The sequence below is a fragment of the Myotis nattereri genome (assembly GCF_964212035.1).
Source record: "Myotis nattereri genome assembly, chromosome: 10".
NCBI classification, from domain to species: domain Eukaryota; kingdom Metazoa; phylum Chordata; class Mammalia; order Chiroptera; family Vespertilionidae; genus Myotis; species Myotis nattereri.
This window is the reverse complement of record NC_138085.1, coordinates 64,211,979-64,230,451: the sequence shown is the minus strand read 5'-3', so window position 1 is coordinate 64,230,451 and position 18,473 is coordinate 64,211,979. Positions and strand designations below refer to the sequence as shown.

The 18,473-nt window shown below is 44.6% G+C and overlaps 1 protein-coding gene across 3 annotated transcripts in view; it reads left to right on the top strand.

Moving 5' to 3' along the window:
* Positions 1-14,559, top strand: part of TMEM178A (transmembrane protein 178A) — a 43,638-nt gene extending 29,079 nt beyond the window's left edge. For 2 of the 3 annotated variants that reach the window (XM_081100812.1, XM_081100810.1), the window contains exons 2-4: positions 1,947-2,060; positions 3,722-3,859; positions 13,589-14,559. In XM_081100812.1, coding sequence (XP_080956938.1) covers positions 3,754-3,859; positions 13,589-13,830 — 348 coding nt within the window. In that variant the 5' untranslated portion in view covers positions 1,947-2,060; positions 3,722-3,753 and the 3' untranslated portion in view covers positions 13,831-14,559. Of the gene's footprint in view, positions 1-1,946; positions 2,061-3,716; positions 3,860-13,588 lie in introns of all 3 variants that reach the window. The other variant, XM_081100811.1, reaches the window with a different exon arrangement.
* Positions 14,560-18,473: the final 3,914 nt, after the last annotated feature.

Below are 18,473 nucleotides of genomic sequence, written 5' to 3'. Positions count from 1 at the left end.
ATGCCTCCTTGTGGATTTTCACAGTATCACTCTTGACCGTAACATCACATGGAACTTCTGTCTTTACCACCATCCATGTACACGTGTACGCTCGTCTTTTTATCAAAAGGACCTAATTTGTCTTGGGTAAGCCATCCAGAAACTACAGGTCTTTTCCTGTGTGATTGGTGTCAAGCTTCATGCGTCAGTTGTGCGTGTGTGCTGGAGGAGGCCAGACCTTAATCATACGCTCTCCTCTTGTAATCTGTTAGACTTTCGGCTATGACAGTGGAACAAGCTTTTCAGAACAAGGAACTAAAACAGTGAATGGCAGGCGTCTGACGCTGCTGATCTGTCCTTCACTCCCACTTTCTCTTCTAATTCTGCCCGAAGTCTCTAATCGTCTCCAAGGGAGGGGAGCATTGGAGCTGTAGAAGATTTTCTTGCAAACTCAGCTGAGGAGCACTGGGCTCACCACCAGACTCCCAGTCTTAGGGGTCTTTGAGGACTGCTTGTTACTTCTGTCCAGGGCAGACCTTGCCACTCTCCCCACCTCCTTTCTCTTCTCACTTCAGGGGATCCTGGCAGTTTAAATTTAGCCTGGGAGCCTGGTGGGAAAGGAACGGGAATGGTAACGTGATGATATGTGCACTGCTTACCTCATTCCTGGCACCGGCTGGACACCCCTGGGGGAGTGGAGGGGGGCAGGCTGGGCAGGCTGCTCCCTTCGTTTCTGCTACTCTCCCTGCCCACTGGGGTTGTGCCTGTTCCCAGCAAGGGTCAGAGGAGAAGATGGGCCCTGAGGATATTTGCAATGATGTAAAAGGGACCCACTCATTTCCTTCCCTAGCACAGGAGTTGTTCCAGAGCCAGCCCCGCTGAGTCTAGAACAATTTCTCCCCAGTCCACACCCCATTGTCAGCATTAAGTATTATACTTACTGAAATTCCACTGATTATTTTGCATTTATAAGGATTTTTTTTTTTTTTTTTTTAAAACAGCTGCCAGGATTAAAGGATGAACATTCATTCACATCTCTTTTAAGGTTAATCTAATTGGATTGCATTTATCCCAACGACTGATCAAGATGATTTACAATGGAAGAAGGAAGTCCTGTTGTGTTTTAATTTGAAGGGAGGGTAGATACTTTTATAGGATTCAGAAGACTTTAGGGGGGAAAATAGGCCCATATTATTTTATGCAGTGAAAGTATGGGTTGGAAGGGAGGATAGTAGAAGGTACTAGATAAAGTAATGGATACGCTTGCCCATTTCAAAATATTGTGCCTCAGGCAGGGAATTTTTCAATATCACCCTTTCTCCCAGGACCCAGAGCTCAGGTCAGTGAAATTCATGTGTAGGAATTACATCAGGTGGCCTGGGGTTAAACAGGCTCTTGTGGTTGCCTGGAGACCTAATCACCACCTCCACCGCCTCACAGAAGGTTGTCTTTATGGAAAAATGTCTTCTGGTTTCCAAAAAACACACTTCCTAATGAACTCTTCGATGCAACCCATTTGAGAGTCAGAGGTTGGACCAGATTCAGACCTATGCAGTTTATCTGTGTTAACTTACTATTTCAAGCTGATTTCTCCCAACCATCTGTATACTTTTAGGCCATTTCCCCTGAAGGAGTTTTGCATTTAGTCAACACAAACTCAGTGTTGAAATGCAATAAACGGAGTTTAGATCTTTATCCAATTGAATACATTCAAAAGTGAAACGTGGATTTTTTTTTTTTTTAAAGGTAGCACACTGTAAAAAAAAAAAAAAAAGAAACATGATTTTTAAAAATTATTTCATGTTTTAGGTTTTTACTGCTCTGACTGGCCTCTATTAATGGAAATAATCCAGACATTCCTACGCCCTCCCCCATCCCACTCAGTTTGGAAGACGTTATTTGGCCTCGGGCCTCCTGAACTCTATTATAGATGCAACTAGTAAATCACATCTCTTGTTTGCCTCAAGGTATTGCGCAGCGGTGCACGGCGATCAAGTACCACTTTTCTCAGCCAATCCGCTTACGAAACATTCCTTTCAATTTAACGAAGACAATACAGCAAGATGAATGGCATCTGCTTCGTGAGTATTTCTGGGAAAGGGCCAGAGAGGAAATGGTGTCTTTCTGAACAACATGTATTCGTAGGGTTGGACTGAAAGATGCTGTGTGGATCCTACATGGGCCTCGGGGCCCAACTCGACTTGGTCAGAGACTCAGGGAGTCATTTCCCTGTGCCGTGGTCACAACTCGTTGACACATCAAATGTGTGAAAACCAGGCACAAGGCTTCGTAAGACAGTGCGGCATGCATGGTGCCCAGGTGGCTTCCCGAGTCCTTTCTTTCCCGAGTCATCAGGTAGAAGGACCTGCAGGTAGAAGGCCACTGGTCTTGGTAAACCAAGGCGGTTACACCTTAGGTCCTATTTTTGTTTTGTTTGTACGCTGTGCATTGTAGCTACTGTGTCTGTCTTAGACCTTGGTGTTTCTGCTGCACCATTTTTATGAGCGTATGTCATCGTCTTCTCAGAGGGTGCCTGTTACCTCTACATTTCAATGGCAGATGCTACCGCTTTTCACTGTTAGGGAAATGTGGAACTCTAGAAAGGATCATGCAATGTGATGCTTCAGAGGGCTGATGTTTACCTGAAAACTGTTGATTTATGCTGCCTGGTGATAGTTAACCTGGGAAAGCAAAAACCAACGTATCTAACAGTGGGATGTGCCCCTCATCCGGGCTCCATGTGTGCACAGGTGTGCAGACCTGTTGCCTGGCCCCAAGGGCTGCAGATCTATCTTTGGGACCTATTCTTTTAAGAAGCTAACAATTTTAAAAACTGGCTTTGTTATTTTTTTTTTAAAAAAAAGCAGAGGGAAGGAAGGAAGAAAACAGAAAGAAGCAAAGCTAGCAGGACAATCCGAGTGCTGCTTTAGGGTAGCAACCAGAGTGGAAAGGGGTCCAGGTACATGTAGACAGTCCGTCCTTTGGTTTTGCCCAGAAGGTGGGGGAGGGGCTGTGTTCCTGGCCCAGTGATCTCAATTGTGTTTTTGTGAGAGACCAAACCTGACAGTTGTGGATACAGTGGGAATAGTCCCTCCTTAACCTGGGGCAGTGGGTGCTTGGGTTGCAGGGCCTGTGTTTAAGGGGGGAGGGTGGCTATGAGCAGATGTCTCCTATGTGCACTTTGGGCCCTATTTCAGTCACCACAATGGCCTTCCCTTTCTCCAGTCCTTTTTGAAAACAGGCAGGAATCGATATAAATGAAAAAGAAAATAGCTGGCATCCGTGGTGCTCGGGTGAAACCGTATTTCACTGTAACTCGCTTTTTAGGCTCTTTCTCCAAAGTCAGATTAATCACAGCCATGGCCATGGTGGTAACCTGCATTCCTGTCGCCCTTGTAAAGATAATGAAGATATTTTGCACACCTGCCTTGCTCTCAGTGTACTAAGTGACTTGCTATCTGTTATCCAAGTTGACCCTGGCGCTGTCCTCTGGCCCGTTCTCTAGTTGGTATGGACTTCTCCACAGCCTCTCAGAGGGTAACTCCGAGCCCTCGGGGTGTTACACCCCATCTGTCCTCTTATGAAATAGGAAGGAAGTGCCCTAAACATTGATCTTGTAGGCCCTAAGCCTGTCTGTGCAACTTACTAATTTTCATAACATATACAAAGCTCTTCTTTCTCTAATTTTCAAGGACTCTCCTTCTGCTTATTATGTTGATGTCTGTTTGTGTTTCGAGATTAGATTTGAGAAGAATCACGGCCGGCTTCCTGGGCATGGCCGTGGCCGTCCTGCTCTGCGGCTGCATCGTGGCCACGGTCAGCTTCTTCTGGGAGGAGAGCCTGACCCAGCACGTGGCCGGCCTCCTGTTCCTCATGACAGGTACGTGAGCCCCTCAGACGCCTCTCCCGGCCAAGGTGAGGGCTGCCCTGGAAGCAGCTGGCTTCCCTTTGTTATCTCTTCATTTGTTCTGTGTTTTCACTTGTGAGACAAGTGGCCAGAAGAAGGTTCGTTTGGCATTGGTGGGTCATACAGAATTTAAAGAAACAACAGTGTTCAAAAGGCACCCCGGTTTCTTCATTGTGGCCCATTAGAAGGTTGGATGGAAATATCTTGGGTTTTAACTGCATATCAGTCAGCTCTGATTTTTCTATCCCATTTTTGCATACTGCACCCCAGCCCTGGCCGGACTCAGCAAACAGGGAGCCCTGAGAAGAGAGAGCGTCATAGAGCGGCACAGCCCATCCTCCAGGCTGAAAGTCAACTCCGGTGACATCCCTTATGGGGTCATCGGCGTCATGTTTCACACAAATCCTTCATTCATTGCATCCCACGCATGGTTTTTGAGGACTCACTATGTAACACACACTGCTCTAGGTGCTAGCGCACACAGTGAACTAGGCAGACAAAATCCTTCTCCATTGTTGTTGTGGGGAGACAGAAACTATTTGTGAGAGTGATGAAAGCTAGGAGGAAAGTAAACAGGGTGGAAGAGGGGAACCCGGAAGGCCTTGCCGAGGCAGCGATTTCTGAGCTGAATTGTGAGGAGCACCCTTGGTCAGGAGGGTGCTGCGGCTGAGGAGAGCGGGGTGGGCGGGTGTATTTTGTGCTACGGAAAGCACACTGGTGTCGCTGGGGGCAGGGAAAGAAAGGGGAGGATCACATGAAAAGCAGGCGGTGGCTTGGAATTTAATTTACCGGCGATGGAAGACACCAGAAGGTTTTAGGCAGAGGAGTGGCTTGATCTTAAAGCAGGAGATTGGAAGCCGGTGGGGTGGAGGGTGGAGGGTATCAAATGAGTATGGCCTTTTGATAAGCAGGGGAGGACATTTTTGTCTAAAAAGGAGTCAGGATGTAAGTTGATGGCGAACACTGAGTGCAGGGAAGAAATCTTTCCTTCTGTTCCTTATCCTCTATAATAAAGAACTAATATGCTAATTAGACCAAACAGCAGAACCACCATCCCGACGACTGTCCAGACGCTGTTCCGGACAAAGCTGGAGCTGCAAGGGCTGAGGCAGCCAGGGCTGCGAGGGCCAAGGCAGCCGGGGCTGTGAGGGCCAAGCCCCTTGCACAAATTTCATGCATCGGGCCTCTAGTTATAGAATAAGTGGGCTAGGACAGCAAAGAATCACAAAAAAATTAGTGTATGCATGATTCATGAATGCCAAATTAAAAGTTTCACAAAGGATGCTCAGTCTTAGAACCAGTATTACTCTAGATAAGTGGCCATCTATAATAATAAAAGCATAATATGCAAATCGACTGAACAGCCAAACAGTGGAACGACCATCCGGATGGCCTTCCAGATGACCTTCCATACGAAGCTGGGGCTGTAGCCACAGGATTGAGGCAGCTGCTGCGGCTGTGAGGGAGGGATCGAGGCAGCCACCCCTACTGCAAAGGCCTACTCTTACACAAATTTCGTGCATCGGGCCTCTAGTTTCAAGTAAGCTTATTTCTGTTAACCTGGAGTTCTGTTACCCAAGTGACCACAACTGGGTTTTCTAGCACTTCTCAGGGTAGTGGTTACCCACCCAAGCCTTGTTAACTGGAGGCAGCAGCGCCCATCTGTGGCTGACACTGGTTTCTTTCTGTCCGTCCTCCAGGGCTGACAGGTAGGTGGCACTTTGCTTTCTGGTGTGCTCCACCAATCAGCCTAGGAACCTCCCACCTACCCCTTTTCCTGCCCTGTCAGTAATGGGGGTCATCATTCAACATCCTGACAGAGCATTCAGAAGTCACTTGGCCCCTGAGTAGTTGTGAGCAGAAGACCAACTTAGGTTTTCCCGATTTTGTTGAATACACAGCAGAGCACAGGAGGCTAAAATTCTAGTTCCTGCGGTTTTGGAGGAGGATTTGAACCCTCAAGACTAGTCATCGGGTGCCTGCCTGAGGGATTCATTTAAAATCCAAATTATAGAATAAGATTCAGAGGCCCGTGCTACCCAGAGAATTCCTTTATGCCTCTGCTGCGGCTCACTGGTCATAAAAAAATCTTCCCCATTTTCTTCCTTCCCTTTATTAGTTGAGCCCCCATTTTCCTGACTCTAGTTCCCATATACATGAAATAAATGCAAATTACCTCCTCCCTCTCCCCAACCCTGGGAAGGCCCACATCACATACCCTGGTCAGGAAAATGAGAGATGCCTGAGTAGTAGTCCAGGCATACCTCGTTTTATTGTCTGTCACTTTATTGTACTTCATGGATGTTGCTTTTCTTATAAATTGAAGGCAAGACCCTCCACTAGCAAAGATGATTCACTTTATTGTGGCACTCACTTCATTGTGATGCTCACTTTATTGCGGTGTTCTGGAACTAACCCGCAATATCTCAGAGGTATGCTTGCAGTTTTTAAAGGACACTTTTAATATGGGTGATACATGGATAATTTAGCATATAAAACAACTATTAGCAATAAGATAAATCACAGGGCCATAAAAGCCAGGCCTCGTGGATTTTCCTTGGGAGACTGAGGGGCTGGTTTGGTATTACATGAAAGAAAGGCAGGAGTTCAGTATTGGGTTGACTCAGAGGAGAGCTAGGAGTCAAGTTTCCTGAGCCGGCTCCCCCTGTCCCTGCTCCGCCCTTATTTCTGATCCACATGTGGACTGTAACTTGGGGCCAGACTAGCTCAGGGATCCTCTGGCTTTGTTATGGAAAGCCCCTGTGCAATTGTTAAATAAAAACAAAACAGCAGCCACAATAATAAAAAGCCATAACAACCAAAACAACAACAACAAACGTATAAACTTGAAGTTTGATTGCCATTCCTGAAGGACAGAGAGACACAACACAACACATTGTTTACTCCTTGTGCTTTGGGTTGCCCAAACAACATTTTTGGAATAAAGGGAAAATTCACTTATAGATCCCGTCCCCTCAAAAATTAGATTGTTTAATTATTTTTCTTGCTCATGAGTTTGCCTCATTAGAGAGAGAGTGAGAGGGAGAGGGAGGGAGGGAGGGAGGGGGAGAGAGAGAGAGAGACAGAGAGAGAGAGAAACGTTTGTGACCATCATCACATGGAAAGTATTTAGTCCTCTGGGCTACCACTTAACATCATACCCTCACCATTCCCCATGTCGCTACATCGTCCTCTACTCAGTGTTTCATAGCTGCATGTTCTTCCATGGAGCGGCTATGCTGTACTGTAGTCATCTGCTTCTTTACTGTGGGATTCCTGGAGGTTTGTTTTATTTTTCTACTACAAATGCCTCTTTGTTATCTTTGTGAACACCCAGATAACTATGTGAATCCACTGCAGAAGATACATTAGTCACAGCAGGACAGGAGAGCCCTAAGGGTTAAAAGAAAAAATTGATTTTAATGAAGCAGAAGTGTCTTCAGCAGCCCTTGTCAGAATCACCCCCACAGATTTTTGATGCTAAACTTAGCCCCTTCTAATGTGCTGGCGTCTTCATTTTCCACCTGAACTTATTAGCCAAGTCTTCAATGAAGAACATCAGCCATGTGACAGTTTGAGATCTTTCTCCTTCTGCCTATTGCATACAGACAGTCCTTGATTCCCCACAAATGGAACAGCAGTGCTGCCGGCTGTCAGCTCTTCCCGGGGAGCCAGTTCTCCCCCTTCCTCTTTCCTGGGGCCTCTCAGCGGGTGCTGCAGAAGGACCAGGGCCAGGCCTCACTCTCCCAAGGGCTTCAAATGTAGCCCTTTGACTTCATGTCCTGTGAGGCGACACACGTGGTCACAGAGGCATCGAGGACGGAGGGAATAAGACACATGCCTTCTAGCTGTGAATCGCTGCCCATCATTAGAACACACTGCTTCCAGGGCGCTGGGAAGCAGTATTTCCCTCCACATTAAAGGATGCCTTCCATTCGGTAGCCATAGTCACATTATTATGAGGATAAGTTGTTATAAATATTTTAAAGGCTTCATTTGTTCAATGCAAACATTTCTTAATTTTTCAATGACAGTTATATTCCAGATTATTTTGTATTGGCTTCAGGTGTACGATATAGTGCTTAGAGTAGTAGACAGCCATATGCTTTACAAAGTGTTTCCCCCAATACGTCCAGTATCCACCTGGCACCATGCATAGTTATTACAATATTAGTGACTATATTTCCTCTGTTGTACTTTATATCCCCAAGACTATTTTGTTATTACCAGTTTGTACTTCTTAATACCTTCACCTTTTTCACCCATTTCCCAACCCTCCTCCCTTTTGGCAACATCAGGTTGTTCTCTGTATCTATGAGTGTTTCCATGTCAATGCCAACATTTTTAAATACAATTTTTAAAAAATACATTTTTATTGATTTTTAGAAAGAGAGGAAGGGAGAGGGATAGAGAGAAACATCATCAATAGGGTGCCTCCTGCACACCCTCTACTGGGGATCAAGCCCCAAATCCCATCATGTGTCCTGACTGGGAATCACCGGTGACCTCTTGGTTCATGGGTTGATGCTCAACCATTGAGCCACACTGGCCAGGCTCAGTTCAATTTTTGTGTCTTGTTGTTGGGTCCTTATTATCTTCTAGTGTACTGGTCCTCCCTTGATGGGGGTCTCATTGCCCCACTGGGTCCATTTTATGCCCTGAGTGACTACAGTAACAGCAGATAAAGGGGAGACAGAGCCCAGGCTGCCCCAGCAAAGCTCAGGAACAATTAAAACGTCCATTAAGCTATTCATTGCTTTGCTTCAATGTATTGAAATAATAATTTTAAAAGACTAATTCATTCAAATCAAAAAAAGACTTGACTGCAGTGGCTGTATTGAATTATCTAGGTTATCCATTGATTATAACTTAAAACTATAAGTTTTCAATGCCTTATCTGAAACCCTTGGGGCCACGTAGTTTCTGGAATTCCGGGTGTTAAAGTTTTCCTTTAGAAAGGTAACATGGTGCATATGTTATCTAACACCTTCAGCAAGGTCTATAATCAAATACATTAACATGTCTGCAGCAAAACATATCCTGAGCTGGATCCATGTGGACTATAAATAGCCTTATGTCCCATCAGGTCAGGCTTTGCCTCTAAATGAGATTACTACAATCTTTCAGGAAAAGAGTGGGTGTTTGGGGGATTTAATAGTTGCAGATTGTGGATTTTTTATTTACTTTTGTGGTTTTTTTGTAAAGTTTTGTCTCTATTACTCCTGCCCAGTCATTCAATCTGTGGGAAAAATAGCATGAGGCATTTTTTTTTTCTTTCTGGAAATTGCAAAGAGACCAGGATGATGGGCAGGTCATTCTTTGAAGAAAGGGTGGGGGGAGGGCAGGGAGGAGGGCAGGGGAGTGAATGTTTATGCCTTTGGCCATTGCAGTTACGTTATTTATCAAGCAGGCTAACAAGGGTGAAGTAACTTCTACTTCTTTCAGCCTTTTAAGCACATCAAAGGAGGATGGTCCAAAGAATGGGCCCAGTTACCCTAATTACATCTTACCAGCTGGCCACAGGCACCATGAAAATGTTAGGGAAGGAAATTAGGTTGATGCTCTGGGATGGCCGCATACATTTTCTCTGTCTCAACCCGAAAATATCCCTTCCAGCCCTATAATTTTGTGATATCATGGTATTTTCTAATTAAGAATATTGGCAGAAACCCTTTTAATATTTTATAAGAAAAGTAGCTGCATGCAGGGCTTTTCAGAACCAGTAATTATTCACCCTTTTGAAGATGCTCTTGGCAATAGCCAGGACTGAGCTTGGGACTCTCTCCCTGGGCGCCACCAGCTGGGCCGAACGGTACCGGGGTAGCCACAGGTCACTCCCAGCTGGTCAGGGGAGAAAGAAAAGGGGAGGGAAAACCTACGAGAAGAATGGAGGAGAGGCAACTTCTCTCCTCATGGATTTTAGGAAGGACCATTAGATTTGGAACTTTTGAATGCAGGGATGGTACCTTATCTTCTCATGCCCCTGTCCCATTAACTAGATTGCTACTGACAAAAAGGCGGCATTATTTAAAACTACAGCCGATGCACGAAATTCATGCAAGGGGCTCAGCCCTCGCAGCCCCAGCTTCGTCCAGAAGGTCATCCGGAAGGATGTCCGGAAGGTCCTTCGGCTGTCCGGTCTAATTAGCATATTATGCTTTTATTATTATAGATATGGAACCAAAATGGAATTACACAGTATAAAAACTGACCTAGGACTAACAATCCAGGTACAACAAAGGTGTTTTCATCATTTAAACAACACTTTTTCTTGGTGTCTTTTAAGTTAGATGGTTTTATTTTTACTTTTTAAAATGCCTAGAATGGGTCAGGCCTCTTTTTACAAAAGCTTTGGAAACTTTGGAAACAATGCTTTGTCTAGTCTCAGTACCTTTCCTTGTAATATTCAGAAACAGTCCTGCCCATCCCACAAATGCTATATTTGGGGACTTCTTAGAGATGTGAGCCTCTGAAAAGGAGGAACTCTTAGATACCCTCTTTTGTTAATCTTGGCTTTCTTCTCACTCAGAACAACTTCCAGGACACCTCGGAAAGATTAAAAAATGTCACTAAAGACCAGCCTGGGGGAGGGGGGGGGGCATTTGTGGGAAGGGGGAAGGCCAGACGGAGGCATATTTGTGGGCTCATGGTAACCCTTTCTACCACTGTCAGCTGAGTGAGTAAAGGCCTCAGAAAATAAAGCAGGCTTTCATCAAGGTTTGAGGAGTGCCCTATTCCACAAAGAACTTAAGTGGAACAGAAATGCATATAACATTTTATGATAAAATAAATACAACTAAGTCACAAAAATAAGATGAGCAATCAGGTTTGCAAGGCACAATGGATCCAAGGGTGAGCTTAGTAGCAAAAAAGCATGCCATGAAGTCCCCAGCTTTGGCTTGTGGTGGGCCCCTGATTTAGTTTTAGGGAGTGTCAGCTTTCTGGCAACTCAGTCCAAGAATTTATTAGTGTCACATTCACAGTGTCCATGAAGTAAGCACAAACCAAGTGCCAGGGAGAGCACAGCCACTCCGGACACTGAGGGCAGAGAAAACCAGCCTCCGTTAAATCTGCAGGTTAGGTGGTTTCTCATCATCCCTTTCTCTTCAGTATGAACTGGAGGTGTTAATGCTAAACTTCATTTCACCAAACACAATTTTATGGAGTTGGCAGGGGAGAGGTGCTAAAAAAAAAATCAACCTTTAGTGCAAAATCAAAGGGAGTAAATACAGAAAGAAAAATCCATGACAATCTATTTTTTATGTAGGTGCACATTACCAGATACTAGATTCGCTAGGACGTTTTGGGAACTGCGCCACATTTTGGAATAACTGAATTACAGAAATTTGACACTGTAAGGGACTTCAGGAACCAGCTCCCTCCCCTAACCCCTCCTTTTTTTCCTAGATGAAGAAAGGAAGGCTAAACCAGGCTAGGTAATTTCAAGGTTGCACAGGGATGAGCAGTAGGTCTGCAGACCAGAAAATGCATTTCCTGCATCTCATCCTATTGCATTTGGACATCAAAGGATGCTTAAAAGTCTAAGTTTGGACTCGAGCTTTCAGAGGTCATTAAAACCATGTTACTTGTAAAAAAGACTTTTTTAAAAAAATCCTCATGCAAGGATATATATTTTTTATTGATTTTGTGTGTGTGTGTGAGAGAGAGAGAGGAAGGGAGAGAGAAAGAGAGAGAGAGAGAGAGAGAGAGAGAGAGAGAGAGAGAGAGAGAGAGAGAGAGAGAGAGAGGAGAGAGAAACATAGATGTGAGAGAGACATCCATTGGTTGCCTCCCTTATGAGCCCTGACCAGGGATCAAACCTGCAACCTAGGTATGTGCCCTGAACAGTCACCTGAGCCACCCAGCCAGGGCAAAAAGCTTTGTTTTAAGCATTTAGCTGGGTGCAGACAGTTAAATGCAGAATGGAGTTGCTTTTCCTGGGAACAGGTCATTTTTCTATTATTATCTTGTACCTATTGAAGATCAGACTTTTTCTAACTGCCTTATTGTTCTATTCCCAGAATTGGTTAGAAGGACCTTGTTATATATAAACACTGTCTCTGTGGTGGTGCCAGGGAGAACATTCCTGTAGATGTAAGGGCATTTGCTCTTCAGAAGATTTGAAAAGAGCAGAGGAGTATTCTTTGTTGCCTGGTTCATTCCTTTATGAAAGAATTACTTCTATGATGATCTTTCTTTGGAGAACTCAAAGTGACATGTTTGCCTTTATATTCCGGAGCAAGGACTCGGAAGACAAGATTTTATCCTTTGTAGAAAAGCAATCACTTTAGAGTTTAAAAACAGAATTAGGCCGGGTAGAAAATATCAAATTATCTCAGATCACGCATCCTTTTAATTGAAAACATTTCTTTTCTAAATGAACATTTGGAAAAGGATTCAGGCGATGTGCTCTTACATGATTTGAGTGGAGGAAGAATTGCAGCACTTAAAAAAATTGCATTCAGGTGATCTTTATTTCTTCCCTCTTGCTGCCGGCTCTGAGCTTATTTTTCTGGTAGTGTTTCTGATCCTCAAAGCTCTGTTTAAAAGGGGGCGTTATCTTATTCCCAAATCTGTGTCTCTGTTTCCTATGGAGAGGCTGCATAGATTCCTAAAGCCACCCAAACAATTTCCCTGCAAATAGGTGTGACCTCCACTGTACACAGGATAAACCAAAGAATGAAGGAGAGCTGCATAAGACTTGGACCAAGGTGGCATTTCCATAGGTCAGAGGGGACCAGATTTGGTTTTTACTGCCCATCTTCAGCTCAGCAACAGTCCCATTCTGATCCCCTCCCCACCCAAAGAAGCATCCTTGGGGGTCCATTGTGGTGAATAGGAGCATCACTTGATCACAGGCTCCTAAAAAGCCTGTGTTTGGGGGATTTTTATCAGAGCCCCGATTTTAGTGGAAGGACAATGATACATGTGTTGGTATAAAAAAGTAAAATCTCAGGTCTGTCCATTTATATCACCCAAATCGCCTACATTCGGAATAGTTGAGGTATATGACCTGCTTACTCAGCTATTTTTACATCATTTCCAATTTCCTGGATTTAATTATATTGTTTAAAAGTTTTTATTCATTCATTTAAAAAAAACCAACAATCCTCACATGATCTGTTGAGGCCCTAGTATGTACCAGGCTCTGTAACTTAAGAAATGATTTAGCACTTGTAAAAATTAATTTAAAATCTTATTTACAGGCAACATGACAAGCACTATTGCTGGTGGTAATTCAAAGAGAAAGCAGGCTTATAGGATGATTGCAACTATATAAAAATGTGGCAAACCTAGATATGGAACAAGGGAAATGAAAACTTTTACATTAGGTTTGAGTGGTTATAGAAGAGTTTTAAAAATAATTACAATTTTTATTAACTTTTAAAGGAAACAAATATAAATTTAAATATACATACCATTCAAGCAAGGTAATTCTGAATAATTCAAATTATTAGAATTCTCCCCTGTGTTCTTCATTCCTGTATCTCCCATGCTTAGCCTACAGTCTGGCACATAAAGGGTTTGCCAATCTTTGTTGAATGAAGTAATTCAAGTCAAAAAAAATTATAGATCCTTCCTTAATTTGGAGTGATCGCCTCATCGGTTGGTCTGATTTTCACAAAGGCCGGTCTGGCATTTGCCTTGCATGTCGCCGGCAACACTGTAACTGATCCTTCGTTCTCTTTGTATTATTTACAGGAATATTTTGCACCATTTCCCTCTGCACTTACGCTGCCAGCATCTCCTACGACTTGCACCGCCTCCCGAAGCTCGTTTACAGCCTGCCCGATGGCGTGGAGCACGGCTACAGCTGGTCTATCTTCTGCGCTTGGTGCAGTTTAGGCTTCATTGTGGCAGCTGGAGGTCTCTGCATTGCTTACCCACTTATTAGCCGGACCAAGATTGCACAGCTAAAGTCTGGCAGGGACTCCACGGTATGACTGTCCACACTCAAGTTCACTGCTCGGTGGCCCGTCCACAGTGCAGACGACTCCTGAGGGGAACGTAGTGGAGTTCGCATCAGGATCCCAAGCACAAAGCCGTCTTTTACATTCCAGCCTGCTGCCTGCCGGCCGTTTCTGGATGACCGATATAAAGTCATGCAAAACCTCCCCACCTTCCTAAGGACAAGACTACTGTGGGTTCAAGTGCTTTAATGACTACGTATGCTTTGACTGTGAGGAATAGGGAGCCAGTGCCATGGAACACTTCTAGGTTTTAGACACAGAGGAGATAGATGGCAGTGGGAGAATGTGTCTGATTGCCACTTATTGCAGAAAGTTTGTATATAACAATTACCTGAGAGTCATTTCTATTTGCAAAGGGATTCGTAACAAAGCAAGTATCATTTTTTTTTGTCCTCGGACCATGCTTGTTACATTTTCATACAGCATCTTCAGAACTTGTCCTGATGGTGTCTCGTTGTGTCAGCACCAAATGTCTGTGGATGTCCCTTGTCACAGGAGGATTCTTCTTCTGTTGCCTTATTTATTTTTTAATTGAAGTCTCTTCTCGGTCTTTGTACTGGAATCAAATCCATAAGGGAAACAGATCAGCTGTGTAAGAGCTATTCCGTGACACTATGCAGTATTGTTTGAAGTCCTATCTGTTGTCCGCCCGCGGTCTCTTCACGTTAACTGATTTCTGCATTAAATGGCTGCCCCCTTGTTCATCTGGGCTGTTTTCCAGTCTTTCAGCCGCGGCGGCATGCTTCCCAGCCAGACAGAGGCGAACCTTGTTTTAATAAGGCTCACTAAGCCTTTCTAATCACTCCATTTCCATTAGGTTGGCCATTGTGATTTATCTTTTGTATGTAGCAACCACGCACTTGTTATGGAAAAAAGATGTCATTAAAAATATTTTTTAAATATGTTTTTTATTGAGTTCAGAGAGGAAGGGAGAGGGAGAGGGAGGGAGAAACATCAATGATGAGAATCATGGATTGTCTGCCTCCTGCAAGTCCCCTACTGGGGATGGAGCCCAAAACCTGGGCATGTGCCCTGACCAAGAACTGAACTGTGATTTCCTGGTTCATAGGTCGACACTCAACCCATTGAGTCACACCAGCTGGGCTGAATTTTTTTTAAAAAAACCTTACCATAGTATTTTAAATCACGCCTCCCTCCTCCCCCCCTTTACTCTCTCTCTCCCTCTCTCTTCCTTTACCATCTGCCTGGTATTTGGCCAGTATGGAGGCTACAAGGTCTCTCTGCCTTTCTCCCTGGACCACCTAGGCCATTAGATTTCAACCTTGGCCGCTCATCAGCGTCATCTATTCCTTCACCTGCACCTACTCTGGACCCCACCCCAGACCAATTGACTCAGAATGTCTGCAGCTGGGCTTGAGTATGATTGAAAAACATCGCAGATAGTTCTGACGTGCAGGTGGGATTGAGAGCCACTGCTCTGTGCCAGCCGCTGACATCTATTTACCTCTTACGCAGTGCTAGTAACCGGGCTTTGTTTTTTCCAGGCGTAACTTCATGTAATCCTCTCCATCTCTAAGGTAGGTACTCTTATTCCATTTTCCTAGCAAGGACGCTGAGGATCAGACTCAGAACACGCGCTCCATTTTTTTTCCTCAGTCCTCCCCCTACGTGTGAATGTAGGACAAACAGTTTAAGTCCTTCCATTGTGTTTCCTTATCTTTAACTGGAAGGGTGGGCACTAGCTCACTTCTAAGCTTTTCCTCTTAACTCCCACATTATCCTCCATGCTATACACAATGGGTAATAAAAATGCTCTTTCAAATAGGAGAAAATGCCATATCCAGAAGTAAGACACTCTGAGTTTTTAATTTCAGAAAAGATACATGTTTTTCCTTTTTTTTAAAAAAAAACCGATTGGGTGCTCATAAAAGGCTAACGATGATCTACCCTCCTCCCCTGACAAATAAAGCCTGGTTTTCCAGCGGCAGTGTTTGGAAGAGGTTAGATGACCCCAGAGACAGCACGCGGGCTCGCCGAGGCCTGTGGGTATGGTCCCTGGCCATCTTGCAGGCCTGCTTAATAAACCCGTCCCTGGGTGAGATCAGAGATACACAGCACGGAGCAATATTTTTATTGATGGCTTCTATGGGAAATTCTCAAAGCAGGAGAGCTGCTTCTTTGAAGCCTTCTTTACAGATCCCCATCGAAGATGTCGAGACTCTTGAACATTTATATTCCAACCACCGAGGCAGTGTCTGAGTGACTGACTTTTGAAGTGTCTGAGGAGCTTCCTAGGGGCTGGGGGTGAGGCTGGAAGAAAGCCTCGGAGGGACGGGAGGTTGAAGGGTTCACGCACCAGAAAGATTTGCCCAGAAGCGGGAGAGTTCAGTTGGGACTCAAACGTGCGCTGGCAAGAACAGAACCTCGCCGCCTTCCAGCCAGAGCGAGCTCCGAGCACGGGGCGCGTGCCCACGGCTTCTGCCTCTCTATTCACTGTCAGGAAGTGTGACCAAATGTTGCCAAAGTCTAGCGTTTGGCCCCCCAGTCCTTGGGCTTCTCTTAGGGTCATTTTCTTAATTAGCTTTCGAATGAAGACGATTGAAATGGCTGCTGCGGTCCTGCGTGGGGCAGAATAATTTATTGAGACGATTTGTTTTTCTCCTTCTGTTCTCTCTGTCCCACCGCTAGTTGCATGCCTGTAGCCAGACTGTGTTTCTTTGCCTAGCGGTTTTTTGGGGGTTTTGTGTGTGTGTGTGTGTGTGTGTTTGCCGGATAGAAAGCAGAGGCAGCTGAGTTCATTGAAGTGAGGATGCAGTGGGTCCAGGAGGGTGGCCAGGCCAGAGGACTGACTGTGGGCTAGCAGAGCTCAAGGGCATCCCAGAGACTGGAAGGAGAAAAGGGTGGCAACCTGTGACTAGGTGGGCCTCACCCCCTGTGACCTGATGGTATCATCAGGTTAGAATAGATGCTAGGAGAACTTTTGACAAGTCAGAAAGGGGAAACTGAGACAGATGGTTAGACAAATGGGGCCAAACAAGTCAAACAATTGACAGCCAGTTAGTAAATCACAAGATCTTATCTTCCCTAAACCAAGAACACTTGAGAGCAAATAATTTGCACTTCTCCTCCCTAATCAGAGCGTAAATAGCTTAAATCACCCAGTCAGGGACATAGATTACAAAGACCTAATTAGTGCCATTCCTGGCAGCCAAACCCATGGACTTCTAAAGACAGGGGAAAAATAATAAACAAAAAAAGAAAATTAGAACCAAACAAATTCAAGATATAGGCAAAGCTGACCAGAAAATGACCCTGGTCCCTCTATGCACGCATTTTGGTATATCAACATATTATTTAAAAACACACCTGGAAAACTGATGAATAATCTGCTAAAACTCTGCCCTGAGTCTCCCCCTAGGGTTCCTGACCAAAAAAGGAAGATAAAAGCCCTTAAAACAAAGGATGCCAGTGTGGGCTTTCTCTGGAGCATGCTCACACCTTTTCTTTCTCCTAAACTCTAAGGGTCCCCATGAGACTTGCAACCAGGGGAGCAATGGGCAGTGGTAGCTTGTCCCGGGCTAACCCACTGAACCTGTCTTCCAGGCCCTCTTCTCTGACGTTTCTAGAGAGCCAAAGCAGCCCCACGTAGGCTCTCTCGTGTTGCTTTTCTATCTCAGGCCCTTCCTTTGTTCCCCCCTCCCCCACTTTAATAAAGGTACTCTCCAAATCACCTGGACTCGTGTTGTAAATCTTTCCTGCACACAGTCAAGAACCTACACATCACAGGCCAGTCCGAGGCATACCTGCTCTGGGCCTGGTCCCTTTCTGGGGACGTCAGGACCTCAGAGAGAATGGCTGTGTGGGGTGTCCAGGGATGCTGGGCTTTTGGTACAAGGGCTCTCATGCCCCAACTGTGAGCAGTGAGTTGGGAGGACCAAGCCTTGAAATAAATGATTTCTCAGTGATAGCCAGTCTGACCCTCAGAAGGCCCAGCTGTGTGTGTGTCCTTAATGATAATTGAGGGCAAATTCCCCCAGTGCTGCAAGATAGAGCTTTGACTAGAAAGTAGATTTACAGAACTCCTGGGATTGTAAACTAAGAATCATGTCCATCTGCCATATACAGACAACATTTACCAAAAAAAAGGGGGGGGGGGCGCTTTCCTATAGGCCCACAGGCCCCTCCTTTATCAATGTCATTCTTGGTTTGTTTGCAATGTTAGAACCATTGCTGCCTACTCCGAGGGAACCCTACGACCTCCTTCTTTGGAGCACATGGACCTTTGATAGTCCAGAATCCAGGATGTGGGAAACCTACATAGAATGTCATTTCTCCATAAAAGTTACTGTATCTTTCAACACATATTTACTGAATGTCTAGTATGTGCCAGGCACTTGGGAAATAGCCAAGAAGCAAAACAGATAAGGGTTCTTGCCCTAGTGAAGTTTATTCTAATATCAAATGCACTGAAGTACAAGTGAAAAATGAGATCTTTCAAGCCCTAAATGTTTTCATAAATCCAGTATTCAAGTAAATTGACATAGTGAAATGTTTCTTTTGAATGACATTTTTATTGGCTGTACATTTTATTTCATATATCCTCAGCAACATAAAAAGTACATGAACTTTTTTTTTTTTTCATTACTCTTTTAAAG